We start from the raw sequence: 24,728 nt of genomic DNA, 5'->3' as shown, positions 1-24,728 counted from the left end.
TTTTTTTTTTCAAATCCTTAAAAATGATGAAAAACTGCGTGCTATAGTATGCCGTACGATATGGGCTATAGCCCATGTTCAAAAATGATGAAAAACGAGGTAATTTTTTTTTCCAAAATTAAAAAAAACCATGGGCTATAACCCACGTTTTTTTTTTTTCAAATCCTCAAAAATGATGAAAAACGGTGTGCTATAGTATGCCGTACGATATGGGCTATAGCCCATGTTCAAAAATGATGAAAAACGAGGTAATTTTTTTTTTCAAAATTTAAAAAAACCATGGGCTATAACCCATGTTTTTTTTTTTTCATTTTCTTCAAATCCTTAAAAATAATGAAAAACTGCGTGCTATAGTATGCCGTACGATATGGGCTATAGCCCATGTTCAGAAATGGTGAAAAACGAGGTAATTGTTTTTTAAAAAAAATAAAAAAAAACATGGGCTATAACCCATGTTTTTTGTTTTTTTTTTCATTTTTTTCAAATCCTCAAAAATGATGAAAAACGGCGTGCTATAGTATGCCGTACGAAAAATGATGATAAACGAGGTAAATTTTTTTTCCAAAATTTAAAAAACGATGGGCTATAACCCATGTTTTTTTTTCATTTTCTTCAAATCCTTAAAAAAGATGAAAAACGGCATGCTATAGTATGCCGTATGGTATGGGCTATAGCCCATGTTCAAAAATGATGAAAAACGAGGTTAATTCTTTTTTTTCAAAATTTCAAAAAACGATGGGCTATAACCCATGTTTTTCTTTTTTTTTTTTTTTTCAAATCCTCAAAAATGATTGAAAAACGGCGTGCTATAGTATGCCGTATGGTATGGGCTATAGCCCATGTTCAAAAATGATGAAAAACGAGGTTAAAAAAAATTCTAAAATTCTAAAAACGATGAACTATAACCCATGTTTTTCTTTTTTTCCTTTTTTTCCAAATCCTCAAAAATGATGAAAAACGGCGTGCTATAGTATGCCGTACGGTATGGGCTATAGCCCATGGTCCAAAATGATGAAAAACGAGGATAATTCTTTTTTCAAAAATGCAAAAAACGATGGGCTATAACCCATCGTTTTTTTCATTTTTTCATTTTTTTCAAATCCTCAAAAATTATGAAAAACGGCGTGCTATAGTATGCCGTACGATATGGGCTATAGCCCATGGTCAAAAATGATGAAAAACGAGGATAAAAATATATATAATAATTGCTCCGAGACAAGCGATTTTCGTCTTTTTTTCCAAATCCTCAAAAATGATGAAAAACGAAGATTTGAAAAAAAGTCGAAATTCACTTCGAGACCATGGGCTATAGCCCATGAAAAAACGGTGTGCTATAGTATGCCGTGAAAATCTCAGAAAAGCGAAAGGCTATTCAGTATTTAAGTCCGACGTCATTTTGTAGTGCTACGTTACGTCCGGGTCCAAGTGGCACCAGCTCCCGTCCGCATCCCATTGTAAAATAGAATATCTAAACGCGTGAATCTTTTTAAATTGACGTTATTTTTCAGAAAGGAAGCCATAGAGGGTTAAAATGGGTCTTAATGCTTCCAACTCGAGTAGAATTATTAATGTTGCAAGTGTCCATGACAACAAAAATATATGATGTGGAGACAATAAAGACTATTATTATCATTATTATTGAAGGTGGCAACAGTCCATTTGCTCGGTAAAATATTTCGGGGGATATTTACAATGTGTGCAGGCTTGAGTATGTTGAATCTAGTTTGCATTAATGAGGATTTAGTTGACACAATCAAATAAAATGGCGATAGTATTCCATGTGGGGCAGACGGCCTGTCACAGCCAGATTTTGGAGAGCAGCGCAGCTTTGTTGTTGCGAGGAAAGCAGTAAAATGAGACTTTCGTGGTTGTTTTCGTCTCAGATTTAGTCCGATGGAGCGTCACAGTATAACTCCATGGGGACACAAAAGCGACACAAAAGTAGGACCCGGAAGTATCTCAGGAGGGGTGGCGCTCACGTCACAGCTAAAATACTGAATAGTCCATGGTCACAGACCGCATACTGGTCAAGGTCATTTATACTGGTCAAGGTCATTTATACTGGTGAAGATCATTTATACTGGTCAAGGTCATTTATACTTGTCAAGGTCATTTATACTGGTCAAGGTCATTTATACTTGTCAAGGTCATTTATACTGGTCACGGTCATTTACTAGTCTTATGAAGTTCATTTATACTGCTCAAGGTCATTGATATTGGTCAAGGTCATTGAGTGGCTCGCTATAGTGCGCGATTCTTCATCATTGTTGAGGTTTTGAAAATCACGGAAAAGTGAGAGGCTATAGTCCATGGTCTCGGAGGGAATACTATAGTATGTCGTTTTTCACTATTTCGGAGGATTTGAAAAAAAGGTGATAATCGCGGAAAAGTGAAAGGCTATAGTCCATCTTTTTTACGATTTTGGAGGATTTGAAAAAAGGTCAAAATCGCGGAAAAGCGAAAGGCTATAGTTCATGGTCTCAGGGGGCACACTATAGTACGGCGTTTTTCATGTCGTTTTTGGAGGATCTAAAAAAAAGAAAATCAGTAAAAGAAGACATGCTATAGTTCATGGTCTTGTAGGGACTAGACCTTCACCAGTATAAGTGACCTTGACCAGTATAAATTACCTTCATAAGACTAGTAAATTACCTTCACTAGTAGGCTATAAATGACCAGTATGACTGTGTAATGACCGTGACCAGTATAAATTACCTTGACCAGTATAGATGACCTTGACCAGAATATATGTTCTGAATAGTCCATGGACTCGGAAGGCATACTATATAGTATGTCGTTTTTCATGATTTTAGGGGATTTAAAATAAAATAAAATCGTGAAAAAACGACATGCTATAGTTCATGGTTTCGGAGTCACAAAGTCACAAAGTAAAAAAATCACAAAGTAAAAATGCAAAGTCACAAAAAGTCAAAAAAGGTCAAAAAAATCACAAAGTCACACTATAGTATGCCCTCCGAGAAATGGACTTTGACCTTTCGCTTTTCACAATCTTTTTCAAATCCTCCGAAATCGTGAAAAACGACATACTATAGTATGCCCTCTCCGTCACTATCACACTATGCAGATAGTAAAATGATAATTCAAGCTTTTCGTACAGCTGTAATGTTGGTGAGTTTGACATTATTTTAATACAATTAAATAGGACTTTTCTGTTTGGATGAATGGGCGATCTATGGGAAGTTGCATCTAGGTAGCACCTTGCTGGCAAGATGGCAGCCGTGTGCATATCATCAATTGGTTCTAGTTCTAGTGAACAGAAATAATAAATAAACAGACTTGGTAACCTAACTGTAGTAGGGAGTACAAACAGTAAATAACCTGGGGGCTATAATCTATGAAAAAGCAACACAATGAGCAAAAAATAAAAATGAACCATGTAAATACAACAAATTGAGTAGAGCACTGCAGGGAGTTGAACCCCGTTCCGGTAAACCAGAAGTACCACAACCAGTGCCTTAGTTTTTGATTTGTTGTCATTTACATTCGTTGAAATGTAAATTTTACATCAACAGTAAAGTAATATATAAAGAAGAAAAACACAGAAGCACATAACTAACATTTCCGAATTACCGGTATTTTCTAGGATTTTTTTTTTACTTTCTCTTGCCGACCTCCCACATTTCATTCGACGATTACCAAAAAAAGGGTTGGACCTGTAAGGGTCCATTTGGTTCCATGTGCACACTCTCAGAGTTACAGACCTGCAAGGATCCATTTGGTTACACATGCATGTGCGTCTGCGTGTGTGCGAGTGTGCATGTGTGTGTGCGTGTGGGCACGCTTCCATAACCAGTGTTGGACCTATAAGGGGTCCATTTTGTTTCATCTGTTCCCTCTGAGTTACAGACCTGTAAGGATTCATTTGGTTACATGCATGTTACACTCTCAGAATTACAGACCTGTAAGGGTCCATATTACATGTGTACTCTCAGAGTTACATTTGGTTAGCATGTGCAGGCTTGCCGTCTGTGCATGAAAATGACGATAGGCCCCGATTTCCAAAAAATGGCACCCTATAGCAGGCGTTCCCAAACTTGATTCCACTCATTTTCAACATTTTACTGTCAATAATATACCTTAGAGCTGTTAAATAATACAAAAGTCCCCCCATTCTGTTGCCTAGAACTGGAGGTCTGAAATAATCAGTAACAGTAACAAGTACATCTCAGTGACATCACAAAGCTGTAGGCTACTTCATAATGTTTTGTCAGACCTCCAGTTCTAGGCAACACAAAATGGGGTGACTTTTTATCATTTCCAGTTTTCCACACAACTCCATAGAAAATATTGAAAATGAGTCGTATTCCCCTTTAAGCAATACAACTTTTTCAACAGATAAACAAGTGCAGCAAGTGCCGGCTATATAAAGTGTCTATGAATACTCAAATGTGCTTTACATGGCGGGGCATGAGAAAACAGATACAAACAACTTAGCTGGGGAGTGCATTTCACATGGGGTTGGGGTAGAGTACCATTGTCTGACCACAGACTTTCACACTTGCTGCTTCAGTATGTTCCACATCGGGGACAGCTTGACAGCTTCGTGCTGTGGTGAAATCTCTGCGAGCCTCAGCAAGCCTCTACTCTGCGAGACATGTTAAGCTGAAGCAGCTAGCATGGAAGCTAACGTTGGTCAGGCTTATGGATCCTTTCCCTCTGACATTGCACACAACCATGCTGCTATCCACACGTCCATCCGATAGCTTTTAAATCTAAATGTCCCATCCACGGAGCAAAAGCCATATAAGCGGAGAGTGGACTGCTGCTGCTGCGAGGGGGCTGCTGGGCTGCTCCTCCCCCTGCAAGGAGTGCAGCAGCATATTCAGTACTTGAAACACGTCCAGTGAGAAACGTGCAATTAAATGCGTACATTTTTCTGTAGTTAATTAATCTCAATTAACGCGTTAAAGTCCAGGCCCTAATTGATCGATTGAAATATGTATGTAACAGTTAGCAGAATTACAGTAGGGGAGACCGGGGTGAGTAGTGCCACTTTTTACTTAAAGTGTCTTTGAGGCAAGGGGATTACAGTAATGCCTCCAACTAAAATATGTACATATAGTTTAGAATGTTGTGCATCCCTGAGAACAATCACTTTGAATCTTAAATAAACTGTTTAAGAAATATAGCTTCAGAAAGAAAAGTGGTTTCGTGGCACAACTCACCCCCGGTGTGGGGTAAGATGTGCCATTAGAGAGAATACGCTGGGGTAAATTGTGCCATTGATAATTGGGGCAGGAGGAGGGGAGGGGGGAGGGGAGGAGGAGGGGAGGACTGGGCAGGAGGAGGGGAGGGGAGAGGGGAGGAGAGGGGAGGACTGGGCAGGAGGAGGGGAGGGGAGGACTGGGCAGGAGGAGGGGAGGACTGGGCAGGAGGAGGGGAGGGGAGGACTGGGCAGGAGGAGGGGAGGGGAGGACTGGGCAGGAGGAGGGGAGGGGAGGGGAGGAGAGGGGAGGCCTGGGCAGGAGGAGGGGAGGGGAGGACTGGGCAGGAGGAGGGGAGGGGAGGAGGGGAGGACTGGGCAGGAGGAGGGGAGGGGAGAGGGGAGGGGAGGAGAGGGGAGGACTGGGCAGGAGGAGGGGAGGGGAGAGGGGAGGGGAGGACTGGGCAGGAGGAGGGGAGAGGAGGGGAGGACTGGGCAGGAGGAGGGGAGAGGGGAGGGGAGGGGAGGAGAGGGGAGGACTGGGCAGGAGGAGGGTAGGGGAGAGGGGAGGGGAGGAGAGGGGAGGACTGGGCAGGAGGAGGGGAGGAGGGGAGGACTGGGCAGGAGGAGGGGAGGGGAGGACTGGGCAGGAGGAGGGGAGGGGAGGACTGGGCAGGAGGAGGGGAGGGGAGGACTGGGCAGGAGGAGGGGAGGGGAGAGAGGGGAGGACTGGGCAGGAGGAGGGGAGGGGAGAGGGGAGGGGAGGACTGGGCAGGAGGAGGGGAGGGGAGAGGGGAGGGGAGGGGAGGAGAGGGGAGGACTGGGCAGGAGATGGGGAGGGGAGGACTGGGCAGGAGGAGGGGAGAGGGGAGGGGAGGGGAGGACTGGGCAGGAGGAGGGGAGAGGGGAGGGGAGGGGAGGAGAGGGGAGGACTGGGCAGGAGGAGGGTAGGGGAGAGGGGAGGGGAGGAGAGGGGAGGACTGGGCAGGAGGAGGGGAGGGGAGAGGGGAGGGGAGGGGAGGACTGGGCAGGAGGAGGGGAGGGGAGGACTGGGCAGGAGGAGGGGAGAGGAGGGGAGGACTGGGCAGGAGGAGGGGAGAGGGGAGGGGAGGGGAGGAGAGGGGAGGACTGGGCAGGAGGAGGGTAGGGGAGAGGGGAGGGGAGGAGAGGGGAGGACTGGGCAGGAGGAGGGGAGGAGGGGAGGACTGGGCAGGAGGAGGGGAGGGGAGGACTGGGCAGGAGGAGGGGAGGGGAGGACTGGGCAGGAGGAGGGGAGGGGAGAGAGGGGAGGACTGGGCAGGAGGAGGGGAGGGGAGAGGGGAGGGGAGGAGAGGGGAGGACTGGGCAGGAGGAGGGGAGGGGAGAGGGGAGGGGAGGGGAGGACTGGGCAGGAGATGGGGAGGGGAGGACTGGGCAGGAGGAGGGGAGAGGGGAGGGGAGGGGAGGACTGGGCAGGAGGAGGGGAGGGGAGGACTGGGCAGGAGGAGGGGAGGGGAGGACTGGGCAGGAGGCACCAGGCATCGCTGCCAAGTTTTTAGGAGAGCGAAGGGGTTGGCGAGAGAGAGGAATTGAAACCCTGTCAGTCTTCCTTTCGTATTTGCGAGGCATGATGGATTTTAGTCTAAAAAAAAGAATGTCACATAGTTTTAGTGATCAAATGTAAGAATGCAATGTACAATAACAATAAAATACAATAAAGTAGTATATAGTTAAACAAACAAACAAACAAAAACAAAAACATAGGTTGGGGTGAGTTGTGCCACTGGCACAACTCAACCCAGGCCATTTGGCACAAATCACCCCAAGCCCACCTTTTTGAAAAAAAAGCATTCCCTAGCTTTTTTGAGCTAGCATCATGCTAACTGTATAGACTCATAGTGTAGCTTACTAGTGCACTAAAACATGTGTGAATTGTTTTCAAAGTTGTCTACAAGTGTTCATACAAAGAAATAAAAAAAACCTTTATCATAGAAATTTTACTTTAGAGGTCCAAAAACAGTTTTTTGAGTTTAAATGTGCTAACCTCTCAAGCCAGGTGCTTCCCTCTTCAGCAGGCTGAGTGAGATGGATGCCTCATCAAACTTAAGTGGTCACATGATCAATTTCTTCTATGGTTTTCTAGATAACAGGGGTGGCACTAATTGCCCCATGGCACTACTCACCCCGGTCTCCCCTACATTTCAAGCACAAACTCAATACAAAGACTGTTAACTGTGAGTGGACGACCCAATTAAGCATTACACTTGTTTACAACAGGGTCCACTTTGTTCAATTCATCAAAACAATTAGAGACGTACACATAGACACTTATATAGTTAAAGAACAGAACAGGAATTCATCATAAAGGAAACAAAAAGGGAAAAGAAACATATACAGTGAGGGGAAAGGGGGTATACATGCCATAGGCTATATGCCGTGTACTGTGTTGGCGCGCAGTGTGACTATGCTCCGTTCACTTTTGTTTATTATATTAGTATTGTCTTCCGTGAGAAGCACACATAAACAGAGCTACAAATACTGGGCCATAATAATGTGAGTGTATTGAATGTAGACGCAGACACAACATGGAAATCAATCATCCACCACAGCAAGTACGAGCTCCGCCAATCAGAGGCAGGAACGTAGGGACGCGCAGCTAGCCAGTCTCGGGAGGCGGTACAATGGGAAGTCAATAAGGAAGTGAGGAAGGGAGAATTTCAGAGCAGCCAAAACTTCAAAGTTTAACGGCATCGGCGGTAAATGCAATTTCTCCCACGTTTCCGTTGTCTCCTATAGCCGCGTTATGCATCTTTGAAACATCTCACCAACACTCAAGCGGAGCGCAGATCGGCGTGAACGGAGGGTATGTACATTTGCATCCTATAGTGCCGATCAGGGACCCTACAGTTAAGCAATGTCCAAACTTCAGAAAAGCTTAACCGAGGGTTCTAAAAGGGGCTAGATTCATCCCATTATAAAACAATCTAGGAGTTGCAAATTGCGGCTAGTGGTCCCCATGCTAAATGATGGAGAATTGGTAACCAAATGGACCCTTATTAGATCTTTAACTCTCGAGATAGAAATGGACCCGTCAGAGTAAAGAATATTGTTAAATACCTGCATTAGGCCAATTCATTTACCAGAAGGCTAAACACAATTAGATGTAAAATAATTGTCATTGTGATCAACGTTTGTCTGTTATCTCTCCTATAGGTACCAACATAAACACAGCATGGCATTTTGGACAAACTCTTATCCAACAACAAACAATTCTTTAGTTTTGGGTCTGAGAGGCTAAATGTCATCAAATGGTGGTCCGTGGCTCAAATGCCCAATAAATAAATAAATAATATGTCTATAGGCCTTGATATGAAAAAGGTTGAAAACCACTGAGCTAATTAAGCCAACAGGTCTGCAAACACTCACCTGAGTTTGATAAGCTGCAGACTTCTGTTTCCACAGCATCAGCTTCGTATTGTAGAAGCGTTGTTTTGTTTAGTTTTTCACCAGCCTGGTAAACACACTGACGACGGACTCACGTTAACTCGATGTCCAGGTCAATGAAAGTTACATTCCGAGTTGTTTAATATTAAAACAAATGGCTTGTTAGTTGTTGTAAGTGTAACAAACACTGTAGCCTAGCAGCGTGCTTGTTGTTGGGTGTGTGTGTCAGTGACCGTGTGTGTAATGTGTATGTGTGTGTGTGGCATGACCGTGTGACCAAAAGGAGGCGTGCAACCAGCTCAAGCCAACCCCCTCGTCAGTGACCTGACGAAGATCTGTGAAGATCGAAACGTTGTCGATTCAATAAAGTTATTCTTTACCAAAACAATTGTGTGCCTTCTTCCATAATTGCCTTATTGGCCCTGCACCCACTGTCGAGGTGCGTGTAAATAGGTATGCTCTCAACTTACCCACTGGCTCATCTTACCCCGTTCTCCCCTATATAGTTTTGACTGGTCAATATCGCGCACAGCCATTACTCGTGACAATAACGCAGCAACAACACCTCTCCTCATCCTGTCGTCCCTTCACAATATCCACTTTACCCAATGCTGCATATTTTAACCAGGTTATTAACCGGAAATAGGTGTAACTTAACAGCGTGGAAGAGAGCAAGGCAGTGAGAGAGAGAGAGCGAGAGAGAGAGAGAGAGAGAGAGAGCCAAGGGTGGCGGGGGTTGACTGACGCCTGCAGGTCATCTGGGATCCCAGTGTAGTCACAGTCTGTTCGATGCTGGAAGTCACTGTAGGTGAACCATGGAAACTTAAAACATAAAACACAATATACATTCAGTACAATATTCTCATAGAGAACCATAATCATGAACAACACAGGTTACAATAAACAAACACAAATGTAACAAATATACCTCATTGGCCGCATCCACTTTGGGGGGAATAAACGGGGAAATCTTCTTAGTATCAGTGTATTGACTTTAACTGATATCATGGGCTGGATTCTTAAAACAGCAGATCTACATGTGGCAGCAGCAATGCAGCTGTTGCACGCTGAAGCTCTCTTCTCTGAATGAACTGGCTCTGCCCTGCTCTGCTAATTACCAGTGATCGAAACCACCCTTGCTCATCAGCAGATCAGGCTTCAGCTGTTCAGAGGTTAATGTGACCTTAGTCAATCAATCAAAACATAAATCACCTCAATACACATTGAAACAAAGTAGAGAAACATTTGAGGCCATTTAGCCTCTCAGACCAATTTGAGCCACTGACCACCATTGTGAGAGTCTATAAATATAAAATGGTGGTCCGTGGCTCAAATACTGAATGAATAATGGACCTCGACTAGATGCAAAAACAATTGTGTTTGTTTGGTAAGAAGGAAACAAACTCTCAGTCCTCTACGAGTCTACGGGGACATGAACCCGGGCACTGATGTTTACAAACCGCTGACAGTTAAGGCCTATTCATTGTCTGGATTTTCGGTGATGAGGTGACCACCGGAGCTGAAATAACATTGAGCGGTGGTGAGTAAAAACAGAGAGAAGGGCTGGAGCGGTGGCGGTGGTTTGCTCTTCACCGCGGCTCGTGACGTCATGTTGTAGTTCTGTGGTCACCTAACCACCGAAAATCCAGACTATGTATGAGCCTTTACCAGTCGGCTACTGGAACACACTTTTACAGAGTAATATTAAAGGTATATTCAGTGATTTCACTCAAAAAACCTTAGGTTTCGTTTTTGGCTGTGGGACCCAGCCTTTCGTCCAATCAGGATAGAGAGTCAAAAACGAAACCTAAGGTTTTTTGACCCCCAGGGGTTAACTGGGGACAGGGAGGAACTCCTTATATGGCCAACAAAACAAAAAAATAAGTGATATTTGAATTAAGTGAAATCACTGAATATACCTTTAACATAATATATATATAAAGATCGTAACATAAGTGATAACATGTATGCACAAAAACAACAGCGTTAAGTATTAAATAAAATGTCATTATTTAGAACCCAGAAGTGGCTGACGTCACGGCTTAAATACACAATACAGACAGTGATCTCAGGTTATTGATTGATTGATTGAAATATTTATTAACAGTTTGCAGAATTACAGTACATTTCAAGCACAAACTCAATACAAAGACTGTTAACTGTGAGTGGACGACCCAATTAAGCATTACACTTGTTTACAATACGGTCCACCATGTTCAATTCATCAAAACATTTAGAGACGTACAAATAGACACTTCTATATAGTTACAGAACAGGAATTCATCATTATGTTTAGGGCTAGGTAGGTACTGGGGTCCCCAGACCCCAGCAACCGACAGGTAGGTACTGCAGGGGGTCCCCGGACCCCAGCAACCGACAGGTAGGTACTGGGGGTCCCCGGACCCCATGCAGCAACCGACAGGTATAACTGCAGGGGGTCCCCGGACCCCAGCAACCGACAGGTAGGTACTGCAGGGGGTCCCCAGACCCCAGCAACCGACAGGTATGTACTGCAGGGGGTCCCCGGACCCCAGCAACCGACAGGTAGGTACTGGGGGTCCCCGGACCCCAGCAACCGACAGGTATAACTGCAAGGGGTCCCCGGACCCCAGCAACCGACAGGTAGGTACTGCAGGGGGTCCCCACTCTTTATTGTGCTATGGATCGAAATATGGCATTTACACTACAGAGAAACTGTTGCAACTGTCTGTTGTGGTTGTCCTCACAAAACCTGCAGGGAGACATGTCGTAAGACGAGTGCTCCTTTATTGGTGTTACATTTGTTTGACATGGTATGAATGACAGGCTCATATTAGTCCTACACATCTTAATATCACTGGGAAATATATAAAATAAAATGTCACACTATTCCACCCTCTCAGAGTTACACATGGGTACATTAACAGAGAGGATTTTACAGTACTGTAGACCTACATGTGGCTTAGACAATAACGCATTTTAAATTTAACACACTTTGATAACCGTGATTCTGAACCCCCTCCCCCCAATACTAGAAACATGCTCAACCCCTGCACCTACACTTTGAGAAGCCAACACTGTAGATTAGATTTACACACAAAACAATGGCAATGCCTCCTCTCCCCCACCGGGTGGCGCTGAATGTCTGAGTGATTTCAATCATTTGCATGTTGATCACATCACACACACTCGATCCTTGGTTCGTTTCAGTTAGATGCATTATTATCGTTATTCCTGATTAAAGCAAGACCAGAACTCCTTAAATTAAATAACCCATACAAAAGTTATGTGTCTGTACTCTGTACTATAAGTGAAGGCCATATTATCCATGCACTATATTAACAGTTTCCGTGCCGCGAATGGATTACTCCAGGTTAATGTCGCTGCCGTATCGGACATACCCGCCTTTTGTTTTATGTGTTTAATCCGCCGTAATGTAATGAATCAAAAGAAAATCCGTCTTCGTCGCGGAGTATGAGACTGGATGGCTTCGCTGTGATGACGAAACCGGAAATCGTCACATGCTGTGGGCTGCTAGGGCTTCTGGGAAATTGAGGCCAATGGAAATGCATTGGTTGCAACGCCTCATTGAAACCAATCTTGTGTGCGTCTTCCGGGTGCACCAAGATGGTGGATGCTACACACAGATCATAACAAACCACGGGAGCTTTTTTTGATGGATTTTCGCGGATTAAAAGCCCAAATAATTCAGCGTATGCTCTAAAGGTAATACAACAATCTCGGCAGTGAAGGGGGGTTGATTAAAATGCGGGTTAATCGTAAAAAACAGTCAAACTGTTAACTGTTTCTACATACCCGGCCAACAGCATTAGGTATATTGTAGCAAAATAGATAATTATGGAATGATGCATAAATATGGCAAAGTCATGTATATAATTATTATAATCAAAAGTTTGTATGCTATTTGTTATGATATGCTGTGTACTGATAACAGGTACTTGTACGTGAATATGCAATGTACTTATATGTATGGTGCACTGAACTGTAACATACTTTAAGAGCTGCGTTAGGGCACGCTGAAGGCCGCGTGCTGGCAGGCAGTGATTGTGATGTCTAGTCAGTGACGTCAGTAGGACATGAAGTATCCAAGCTATATATGATCCTGTAAGTGTAATAAACCTTGTGAATGAATTGATGTGACCAAGTCTCCGTGTCATGTTAATCTCGTTCTCCCGGAGCAGGCCTGCCCGTATGTCCGTCTGTCCGAACCATGGAAATGTCAAGGGTCGTCACACACCAGAACCAGACGAGGGTCCGAGTACTTAGATAAGAATCATAACACTATTGATTTTTGTTTAAATTAGCATTGATAATTTGTGCCATGCTTATGTTGCTACACAGTTTGTCGTTGGTCGTCTATGGTCGTTATTAAATCAATATCAGCATGGGCATATAAACAATGATACAATGCAGGTGCTGCAATTAATTTACAACTGGAAAAAAAAATGTTTTCGTTTAACCAGTGTTCACAAGCTTATTGCAGTTCATACATTATATCCCATTCGTTGCGTTGCTTTTGAATTAATTTAGTGGCTTGTTAATGCAAGTTTCACGTAACTGGGTCGGTAGATCTTTGGGATGATGGGTAGCCTATTTGCAATTTAATTTCAGTTATTGACATGGATGTCTCATGACTGAATACTAATCAAATTATAGTATTGCTTCTTATAGTATAAACGCTTTGTTGGAGAAGATGGGTGGTCCTTAAAAGGACCGTTGTGTTTAGAGCAGACAGAACAGTTTACTTGGAGCTGGTGTACTTGGTCACAGCCTTGGTGCCTTCAGACACGGCGTGCTTAGCCAGCTCACCGGGGAGCAGCAGGCGGACGGCGGTCTGAATCTCCCTGGATGAGATGGTGCGGCGCTTGTTGTAGTTAGCCAGTTTGGAGGCTTCACCGGCGATGCGCTCAAAGATGTCGTTGACGAAGGAGTTCATGATGCCCATGGCCTTGAGGACCTTGTATATGTAGATGGCGTAGCTCTCCTTCCTGGACTTTCTGCGCTTCTTGCCGCCCTTAGTGGCGGTCTTGGCGACGGCTTTCTTGGAGCCCTTCTTGGGCGCTGGTTTCGCTACTTCAGGCATGGTTCTGTCTGTGTCTTGAAAAAAGTGACCTGTTCGTGGCGTTGCACCAGCAATTATACCAAGCCTATGCAAATGAAGTAGCCTATGCGTGTGTGTGTGTGTGTGTGTGTGTGTGTGTGTGTGTGTGTGTGTGTGTGTGTGTGTGTGTGTGTGTGTGTGTGTGTGTGTGTGTGTGCGTGTGGTGTGTGCGTGTGCGCGCGTGTTTGTGTGTGCGCGTGAGCGTATAGGAGACCACTGCATAGAGACAACATTCAATTAATGCTCTCTTCATACTGGTATGGAAATGCATGCTGTGTTAAGATTAATAATTATTCACATGTATGCATGCATTTTAAATCATTTTGAGTGTGTAGGCTAAGTGTCTTAAAGAAATACATTTTCATTCGTCAGAATTTCATCTTCTCAGGAAAAGGGTCAGAAATGACGAGTTCATGAGTTGAACATGCACCAATGTGAAACCTAAATGTATCACTCCAGCTTCTTGTTTATGCTCCAAACGACTGGCCAGCCACAGCTCTTTTAATGTGCAGCAATTATAGAAGCATTATGCTTTAAAATTATCATTATTAGAATAATATAATTAGAAATAATTGTATAATAAATAATGTATATGCCCGCTGTTTATACAATTATAAATATAAACATAAAATGTATAATACTCTGTATAGCTGACTAAGTGTGGTAAAGTTATAATGTTCTGGTCAAGTAAGACTATATTATTATGCATACGATAAATATTAAAAACCAGGCCCCTTACTGTATACATTATCATAATGTCTAACTGCCTGATACCACTCACATTTTTCAAACAAACACCTTATACGTTCTAATGTGCTTCTGGAAATTTTACATGGAAAATATATAGGCTATATATTATGAATTATGACATTAAGTAAACAATAATTACAATAAACTAAAAAACCATTCCCACAAAAGGAATGATAAGTATAGCTGTGCAAGATTGATTCAGTGCATATTTGTAATAGCAAGCTTATTCTGTAAAGAATACATAATACATACACTCTAAACACTCAGACACTTATATAAACAGTGTCTGTTATTAAGACACTTTATAACTGATTAAGTATTGCAGTAATAATGTGCTGTTTTGCTGAGCTTAAAAATATAGTATGACCAACACGTATAATACTTCATAAACCTTGTTATACGTTGTTATGCATCATTATAAACATTTATGACAAGTAGTATGAATCATTCAACATGGATTGTAAATATGACTATAATGCATTATAGAAAAACTATTTAAAAAGTGATACCAAATACTTGTCTTTGCATGCATTTCTTTATTCAACAATAATGGTGGTGAAACAATACTGTATGTTTACAACATCTTGTAGGTAAGAGTCCTGACACCACTGTAATAATATATGATACACTACAGATATATACTGTATGAGTTTAGGATTAAACAGTCCCAAAGAGAGAGAAACAACAAACAAAAACATAGTAAGTGCATGGCTAAATATAAATATTGCATCATGCCTTTTATACCACGGCTGTGCTTTTCAAAGATGCATGCATGTGAACCTAAACATGTTTAAGGAACATGTCTGATCTTCATCGCTACAGCCTTCAGGGAGTATTTATTACCCTTCCAGTGGTGCCAGATTACACTTGTTCCAGAATGAGCCACCTGTCCCCACAGGTAAACACCATTGATGTTAGCATGGTGACAGGACTTGTACCAAAATGCACCGTAAAAACGACTTGCACAGTTTGTGCCACGGTCCTTGTCCTGGTCATTGTCAAAGGTTGAGAATTTCATGCCATTGTGATAGGTCAGTGAGTCTCCTGCTCCTCCGTCACTGAAGCCAGCAACCTGCAGCTTGTAGCCGTCAGCCTCAGAACCCACGGAGAAAGAGGAGTAAGAGGCAGACACCGTGTTTCCCTCAAAGTCCTCCATGTCCACCCTCAGCTGATACTCTCTGTTGTTGGTGAGGAGATGCATGTTCTCCAGGCCCAGCCAGTACTCGCCTGATGTGTCTCCAAACCCAGCTTGGTACTGAGCCCAGGGTCTGTAGAAGTTCACTGTGCCGTCCACTCTTCTCTGGATGACGGTCCACTTCCCTCCGTCTGTGTCCATGTCACAGTAGACCTTGACAGGTGTAGTGATGGGGTAGATGGAGTACACTCCACTCTGTTTGGAGACGTTGTTGTAGATTTCATCACAGTCCAGAACCAGGTTGAGATCACAACGAGGAGCAGAGTGGACTGTTACAGCCAGAAACAGAACTGCAACAACAAGTAGCATCTTGAAGTATTTGAAGTTGCACCTTGTTGTTCAGATCAAAGGACTTGCGAGTGTGCTGAGGCAGTGTATGTTCAGCTGCAGTAGAAGTTTCAATGCAGTCTGAGGACCCGCTTATATAAGGATGCTGACGTATGGACAGTAAAGGGCCGCCCTAAGTATTCTGCACCACCAGGTCTGATCAGTTTGGCTGCAAACACGCACACGCACACGCACACACACACACACACACACACACACACACACACACACACACACTTTGCATTGTGAGTTTGTACAGGTATAGATCATCTATATGTTCAGAATGAGGTCAGAATGTACAGAGAGGTCATTTCGCCCTTTGAGATGCAGCTTCTCATTTTAGAGAGGGGGTCTTTTACATGCATGCACGCATGCACCATAGACTGTAAAAAATATGGACAAAGCGTTCCCCGGGTCTAACATGGACGTAAAATGAAGCCTCTTATTCCTGCACTGTAAGTCGCCATCTTTCTAGATCCGTTTGGGCCCAGCTGGCCATTGGCTGGCTCCGTTTGGGCCCAGCTGGCCATTGGCTGCCCAGACAACGAGGCGGGACTTCCTCCCTTCTTCTCCGTTGGTTTTTATTTTGACTCGAGTGGGTGGGGACTCCCGATCATAGACTGTAACGGTAGCCACGCCCCTCAGAACATACGCGACTTTATGGTCATTTATTTTATAAATGGGACCATAATTTTCCTAAAAGAATATTATGACATTAGAAATGAGACATTAAACTATAGTGACTGGAAGCAGAAAGTATTCATGACCATGTTTATTAAGGTAATACAGTCTAGGTGAAGTTGGGCCCAAATACATGGACTTCTATGGGGCTATGGGTTTTTTTTTGGTCCAGTGACAGCGCCACAACAGGCCATTATATGAACTTTCAGGAGTTTCAGGCTTCACAAAATATCTGTCTGACTGCCCCCCTGGCATGCACACACACTTTATATCAAACATTATTTAGATGTAAGTGCCATGAGAATATAGAATATAGGCTCCATATAGCATATATGATTCCAGGCCTCTGACTATAGTTTGCGGGGGCATTTGACAGCATGCCTGCCCTCGATCCATAAAATGAAGCCTCTTATTCCTGCACTGTAAGTCGCCATCTTTCTAGATCCGTTTGGGCCCAGCTGGCCATTGGCTGGCTCCGTTTGGGCCCAGCTGGCCATTGGCTGCCCAGACAACGAGGCGGAACTTCCCCCCTTCTTCTCTGTTGGTTTTTATTTTGACTCGAGTGGGTGGGGACTCCCGATCATAGACTGTAACGGTAGCCACGCCCCTCAGAACATACGCGACTTTATGGTAATTTATTTTATAAATGGGACCATAATTTTCCAAAAAGAATATTATGACATTAGAAATGAGACATTAAACTAGTGACTGGAAGCAGAAAGTATTCATGACCATGTTTATTAAGTAGGGCCGGGACTAATTGCGATTAATTTCGATTAATTAACTACAGAAAAATTAATGCATTAAAAAAATTAACGCATTTTAATCGCACTATTTTTTTCACCGTGGAACTTTGTCACTGGACAGTTTTCAGACGGACCTGCGCACCAAGTGTCCATGTCCTCTTCAGACAATAACACCACCAGAAACCGCAGACAGTTCACCAGACAGGGGGAAGCCGCTGAGATCACTTTGCTTGTCCCCGTGGATTGGAAATAGGATTTAAAAGGCTATCCGATGGTAGCGTGGATTACAGCACAGTTGTGTGCAATTATTCAATAAAGAATTATTACCCCTATTACTACAAAAACAATGTTTTATTGCTTAAACTTATGTATTCACTATTCATTGATTCACTAGTATACCAAAATCCATTTGAAAAAATTGCTTTCTCACTGTTCTCGGGTCAAATAATGATATGCGATTAAAATGCGATTAATCTAGATGAATTAATCGCAAAGCCTCTGATTAATTAGATTAATTTTTTTAATCGAGTCCCAGCTCTATTATTAAGGTAATACAGTCTAGGTGAAGTTGGGCCCAAATACATGGAATTCTATGGGGCTATGGGTTTTTTTTTGGTCCAGTGACAGCGCCACAACAGGCCATTATATGAACTTTCAGGAATTTCAGGCTTCACAAAATATCTGTCTGACTGCCCCCCTGGCATGCACACACACTTTATATCAAACATTATTTAGATGTAAGTGCCATGAGAATATAGAATATAGGCTCCATATAGCATATATGATTCCAGGCCTCTGACTATAGTTTGCGGGGGCATTTGACAGCATGCCTGCCCTCGATCCAAGTAGGGCAGGACCCGAGTAGCAAGGTATGTCGATTATGAAGAAGTGAGAGGGGAAAATGAGCACGTGGAATTGCAGGTGTGGCATGTGACGTGCAAAGATGTTAAAACTTGGCAGCCCTATTGCAATGTTTATGTTTAATTTACTTCCTTACTGGAAACTAGCTTCTGTCTTTGGAATGTGAACACAGAGAGCCTGAATTCCTGTAACACTGACAGAGCAGGATTGACAGCTCATCATATTGCATTGTGATTCATTGTGAGTTTGTAAAGGTATAGATCATCTATGTTCAGAATGAGGTCAGAATGTAGAGGTCATTTAGCCCTTTGAGATGCAGCTTCTCATTTTAGAGGGGGTCCTACACACACACACACACACACACACACACACACACACACACACACACACACACACACACACACACACACACAGTTAAGATGAATAAGTATTCACATTTATGCATGCATTTTAAATCATTTTGAGTGTGTAGGCTAAGGGCTATAATTGCGCCACCCCTTAACGCTTATCCCTAAACTTATTTGCCATTTTTTACTATTTTGAAATAGTTCAAATAGCTGATCTGCAAGCTCACAACGTGTAGATGTAGATCGGCTAGTTGAATTATTTTCAAATTATTTTCAAAATAGTAAAAAAATGGCAAATAAGTTTATGGATAAGGGAGGCACAATATGGAGCGTTTAAAAAAAGAAGACATTTTCATTCATCAGAATTTCATCTTCTTGGGAAAATGGTCAGACATTACGTTATTAATGAGTTCATGAGTTGAACCTGCACCATGAAACATAAATGTATCACTCCAGCTTCTTGTGTATGCTCCAACCGACTGGCCAGCCACATGCTCTTTTTAACAATGTACAGCAAGAAGCATTAGGCTTTAAAACTAGAAATAATTAATATAATTGTATTATATTGTTTATACAATTATAAATATATAATAATACTCTGTATAGCTGACAAAGTATGGTAGTTATAATGTTCTGGTCAAGTATGACTATTATTATGAATATGATAGACTTGTTTTTATAATTGGCTACTTTTTTAATGCCTAGTTTTAGCCTACTTGTTCAGGACCCTTAATATATACGTACATTGTATGTCAATAATGTCATTACGTCTAACTGCCTGATACCACTCACATTTTTCAAACAAACCTTCTATGGTCTAATGTGGTTCTGGAAATTTTACATGGGGAATATGTAGGCTATATATTATTATTAAGTATGACATTAAGTAAACAATTATTACAATAAACACAAAATCAGTACCACAATAGGAATGCAGTATTGACCCAGTGCATATTGGTAGCAAGCTTATTTTTTTTAAAGTAGTCTCTCTATCATTCACTCTAAACACTGTACTTAGTAAAGCAGACTTATATAAACATTGTGGCTTGATGTATTAAGAAGACACGTTATAACTTATAACTTATAAGTATAGTTATGTGCTAATGTAATAATGACCAACACTTATAATACTTCATACACAATATTGTTATGGATCCTTAGCATGCATTGTAAATGTGAATAAAATGCATTATAGACCCGACCTTTAAATAAAGTCATATCAAATACACCTCTCTGTCTTTGCATGCATCTCTTTATTTATGACGATGAAACAATACTGTAAGTTTACAACATCTTGGATTATATATTTAGTTCACAGCCCTGACACCACTGTAATATTAAGATGTGATACACTACAGATATATGATTTTAGGATTAAACGGTCACAAAGAGAGAGAGAAATCACACTGACTCGAGGGGCGCTCTTATCATCATGCAGTGCTCAGCCAATCAAATCATCGCTATGGGACCGTACACACAGACACACAAAGCTGGGCATAGCCCTTAAAAAAGAAAAACGCCAAAAAAATGTCTTTCAAAGATACATGCATGTGAACCTAAACATGTTTAAGGAACACGTCTGATCTTCATCGCTACAGCCTTCAGGGAGTATTTATAACCCTTCCAGCTCTGCCAGATTACACCTGTTGCAGCTTGTTTTAGAGTGTTTACCTGTCCCCACAGGTAAACACCATTGATGTTAGCATAGTGACAGGACTTGTACCAAAATGCACCGTAGAAATTACTTGCACAGTTCTTGCCATAGGCGTCTTGGTCATTGTCAAAGGTTGAGAATTTCATGCCATTGTGATAGGTCAGTGAGTCTCCTGCTCCTCCGTCACTGAAGCCAGCAACCTGCAGCTTGTAGCCGTCAGCCTCAGAACCCACAGAGAAAGAGGAGTAAGAGGCAGACACCGTGTTTCCCTCAAAGTCCTCCATGTCCACCCTCAGCTGATACTCTCTGTTGTTGCTGAGGATATGCATGTTCTCCAGGCCCAGCCAGTATTCGCCTGATGCGTCTCCAAACCCAGCTTGGTACTGAGCCCAGGGTCTGTAGAAGTTCACCGTGCCGTCCACTCTTCTCTGGATGACGGTCCACTTCCCTCCATCTGTGTCCATGTCACAGTAGACCTTGACAGGTGTAGTGATGGGGTAGATGGAGCACACTCCACTCTGTTTGGAGACGTTGTTGTAGATTTCATCACAGTCCCGAACCAGGTTGAGATCACAACGAGGAGCAGAGTGGACTGTTACAGCCAGAAACAGAACTGCAACAACAAGTAGCATCTTGAAGTATTTAAAGTTGCACCTTGTTGTTCAGATCAAAGGACGTGTGAGTGTGCTGTGTCAGTGTATGTCCAGCTGCAGTAGAAGTTTCAATGCAGTCTGAGTTAGAGGACCCTCTTTTATAAGGATGCTGACGTATGGACAGTAAAGGCATTGCACTATAGCCTAAGTATTCTTGGTCTGACCAGTTTGGCTGTCAACATGCACGCGCACACACACACTCACCTATGCACGCACGCATGCTGTCCCTATAGTGACCCTTGACTGCTCCTGTCAATAAGGATGGAAGAAATGCAGAGACTGTTCTGCAAATATACAGTGACATATATCACAATGATAATAATAATAATAATAATAATAATATATTTAGTATTGTTGTTATTATTATTATTATGTTCTGAATAACATGTCTAGGACAGTCAGTGTCTCTGTAATAAAGCTATGCACGATTATTCATGATATGAATTCATGTTTTGAATACGAGCTTGATTGAAAGAAGAAAGAAAACATATACATTAACTCGATAACCCTGGATAAAAGCATCTGTGCCATTTGGGGATTTTGGGCTAATAGAAAAGAACAGATGTACAAGCGCACAGCGTGTCACTTTGTACCGTGCCATGAGCTTGTACATCTTCTGTTTCTTAACCCGTTTGAAAAATCTCGAAAATGTTTTTTTCAAGATTTTTGACACGGGGTCCATTGCACAAGTCATTTCCAAATAAATAAAATGTTGGGGGTCCTTGGAATGAAATGGTTTGATAAGCACCGGTTCAGAAGGCATTTGTAGAATCAGCCTCAGGTCTTAATGGGTTATGTTCCACGGCAACACAACATGTTTACTATATTTAATCAACTTCCTTACTGGAAACTCTCTGCTGTGTTTGGAATGTGAACAGACAGAGGATTCCTGTAACAGTGACTGACAGGGACCATGATTGACAGCTCATTGTGACTTGTGAGTTTGTACAGGTAGATCATCTATATGTTCAGAATGAGGTCAGAATGTACAGAGAGGTCATTTAGCCCTTTGAGATGCAGCTTCCCATTTTAGAGGGGGTCCTTTACACACACACACACACACACACACACACACACACACACACACACACACACACACACACACACACACACACACTATATCAAACATTAAGTGCAGAGAGAGAGAGAGAGAGAGAGAGAGAGAGAGAGCTATGCATATCATTTCATGCATTCCAATAATATCTGCAGAAGGATGACCCAAGACGATGATGAGGTATTCATTGATTGATTAAAAAGGCATTAAAACTATGCACCTCTAACATTTATAGAATATAGACTACTCCATAGTAGCCTACAGTATATTATTAGGTTGGGTGGCATATAGACCTACTTGTTGTTACACTACACTCAGGGTCTGCAAATAAACAACTAAACCTTTGGTGATGCCTCAAGCGTCTATTCATTGGACAATCGACCAGAAGAGAAAGGGGGGGAAATAACTGTGTATAAGGCAGCGGCAAACAGAAAGGTGTTTTAAAATGGAGATCTAAAAGAACTAGGAATCTGGAGGCGCGTTTCAAGACCAAATACGAGGCCCCCATAATGTATACCTATGACATAATGATTCTGTTGATGCATTGACACATTGATATATATAGTTTTGACTGGTCAATATTGCGCACAGCGATTACTCGTAGAGACCCGTAACAGAGGGGTCATGTCATGTCAGCTGTCAATCACTCAACTCAATGAAGGCCAATGGAAGACGATTTATTGGGCTGTAAAACAATATGCCCATTTTGACCTATTTTGTTTTTCTTGCAAATATTTGATGCTGCTGCTTTAGATTCTACCAGCAGAGGCCCACACCAGAGCATACCCTGCTCTACGCAGGGTATGGCAGCATCCTGGGTCCTAAGGCCTTCAGGAGGCTGAAACCCTGTACTGGCATAAGCCAGTTGGATGGCCTCCTGCACAATCCACCGGGAAAGCCATAGGGTTTCCTTTAGCTCTGGTACCCCATGTCACAAATACCCATACCCTTCCTGAAGGGAGCTGTGAACAACAAGTGTCATATACAAGGAACAAGGAACAAGGAACTGAAAAATTATACTCTGGGAAATCGAAACAATAAAGTTCCTTTAAGGACAGTTCCATGAGTGCTGGTATTCTCTTGTTTAACAGGTTCTTCCCAGACCGTGCACCCGATAAAATACATTAAGTTGAATTGCAGTCGTACCTGCTTCCTTGATTTAGATGCGTGGTAAGACGAGAAAAAAGGACAAGACGAGAAAAAAAGAAATGCGACGAGAAATAAAAGACGAGATGAGAGAAAAAAGACGAGACGAAACAAGACGAGAAAAATAAGACGAGACGAGAAAAAAGATGAGGAGAAAAAAAGACGAGACGAGACGAGCTGTTTTGGGGGGAAATAGTGCCATCTAATGGCTAAGAACGAGTGACTTTTTTCAGACAATTTCATTGGAAAAGAATGCTGTCTGTATTACACTTATTACACTATTATACTTTTTACACTAATATACTTATTACACCATTACATTTATTACACTTGCACTTGCACTTATCGGATTGAGGGAACATAGGGCTGAGGGAACATAGGGTCTGTTTTGAAATGGGAGAACATACTAGGGCTGAGGGAACATAGGGCTGAGGGAACATAGGCATGACCCCACTATGGTACGCGGGGGCACTCGTCCCAAGTAGGGCAGGACCCGAGTAGCAAGGTATGTCAATTATGAAGAAGTGAGAGGGGAGAATGAGCACGTAGAAGGTGTTAATACTTGGCAGCCATGTCGTAATGTTTTTGTTTAATTAACTTCCTTACTGGAAACTAGCTTCTGTCTTTGGAATGTGAACACAGAGAGACTGAATTCCTGTAACACTGACAGAGCAGGATTGACAGCTCATCGTGTTGCATTGTGGGTTTGTACAGGTAGATCATCTATGTTCACAATGAGGTCAGAATGTACACACACACACGCACACACACACACACACGTACACGTACACACACACACACACACACACACACACACACAACAAAAACACAATGTGCAAACACGCATGCCTCGCTGGTGCACGACAGTGTCAATGTGGTGGTGAGTACATCACTCTGTTTATGGACTTCATTGACTTTATTAGGATCCCCATTATCTTCCTGGGGTCAACATGCACTCACGCATGAGGAACAACTGCAATTAGAGATACAAATCAACTGCAACGGGTCATCTTACATAGTGACTGGGGTAGTAGTTCCATCAGCGACATGGCTGTCGATAACCAGGGGAACACAGACAGGGTGAGAAGAGATATTGGCAAAAGGAGTGAACGTGCCCAGTTATTTCTGGAGCGCTTACTGTTGTGATGGTAACAATGCTGGCCGTGTTTCTGGAGCCTAAACATGAGAACGTAGCACTAAAAGCACCTGATTTATGGAGAAGATGAAAGTGTGTGAATTGGAGGGCAGGCTTTACAGTGAGTACCACACCATAATAACTAAAGTTACAAGATTCTGTGAACGGCTTAGTGAGGTCACTGTTCTTGGCTAGAACAAAAGAGAGTCAACACACAGCCCATCCCATATAAATTGTTTGGAGGGATTGTGGGGTGCGGTTGTCTGCCAACGGCAAAGGTAAAGCAGGGGTGAGACTGTAGTGTCATGCATTCGGCCAATGCCAGGGAACAAAAGAATGCTGATTTGTTTCGTTTTGTTTTTTTAAACAAAATTGATCGATTAAGATGCACGTTTCTCCTCTAGTTATGACAACGTGTCACACGACTTTTTGATCTGTCCAAAGATTTGTCTCCATATAGAGCGCCGCAGTCCCTCCTCCTTTCAGAAAAA

General features: G+C 42.6%; 3 protein-coding genes across 3 annotated transcripts; all 3 read right to left on the bottom strand.

The window, feature by feature from the left end:
* Positions 1–13,328: 13,328 nt before the first annotated feature.
* Positions 13,329–13,670, bottom strand: LOC310868831 (histone H2B-like; the record flags this gene model as incomplete). Its single annotated transcript, XM_083779300.1, has 1 exon — positions 13,329–13,670. The coding sequence occupies one exon, from the start codon at positions 13,668–13,670 to the stop codon at positions 13,329–13,331; it is 342 nt and encodes a 113-aa protein (XP_083635426.1).
* Positions 13,671–15,028: 1,358 nt separating this feature from the next.
* Positions 15,029–16,002, bottom strand: LOC310868812 (microfibril-associated glycoprotein 4-like). The gene has a single exon (XM_083779284.1). It carries the CDS (start codon positions 15,940–15,942, stop codon positions 15,229–15,231), a length of 714 nt encoding a protein of 237 aa, XP_083635410.1. The 5' UTR covers positions 15,943–16,002; the 3' UTR covers positions 15,029–15,228.
* A 4,159-nt stretch (positions 16,003–20,161) lies between these two features.
* LOC310868673 (microfibril-associated glycoprotein 4-like) lies at positions 20,162–20,944 on the bottom strand (the record flags this gene model as incomplete). Its single annotated transcript, XM_083779129.1, has 1 exon — positions 20,162–20,944. Exon 1 carries the CDS (start codon positions 20,879–20,881, stop codon positions 20,162–20,164), a length of 720 nt encoding a protein of 239 aa, XP_083635255.1. The 5' UTR covers positions 20,882–20,944.
* Positions 20,945–24,728: the final 3,784 nt, after the last annotated feature.

Source organism: Protomyctophum parallelum, assembly GCF_964188405.1.
Source record: "Protomyctophum parallelum genome assembly, chromosome: 13".
NCBI lineage: Eukaryota > Metazoa > Chordata > Actinopteri > Myctophiformes > Myctophidae > Protomyctophum > Protomyctophum parallelum.
Note: the sequence above shows the minus strand (reverse complement) of the source record. Positions and strands in the feature narration are given on the sequence as shown.

Excerpts from the sequence above, each read along its gene's own strand:
- LOC310868812 (XM_083779284.1), bottom strand. The coding sequence starts at position 15,942 with ATGCTACTTGTTGTTGCAGTTCTGTTTCTGGCTGTAACAGTCCACTCT.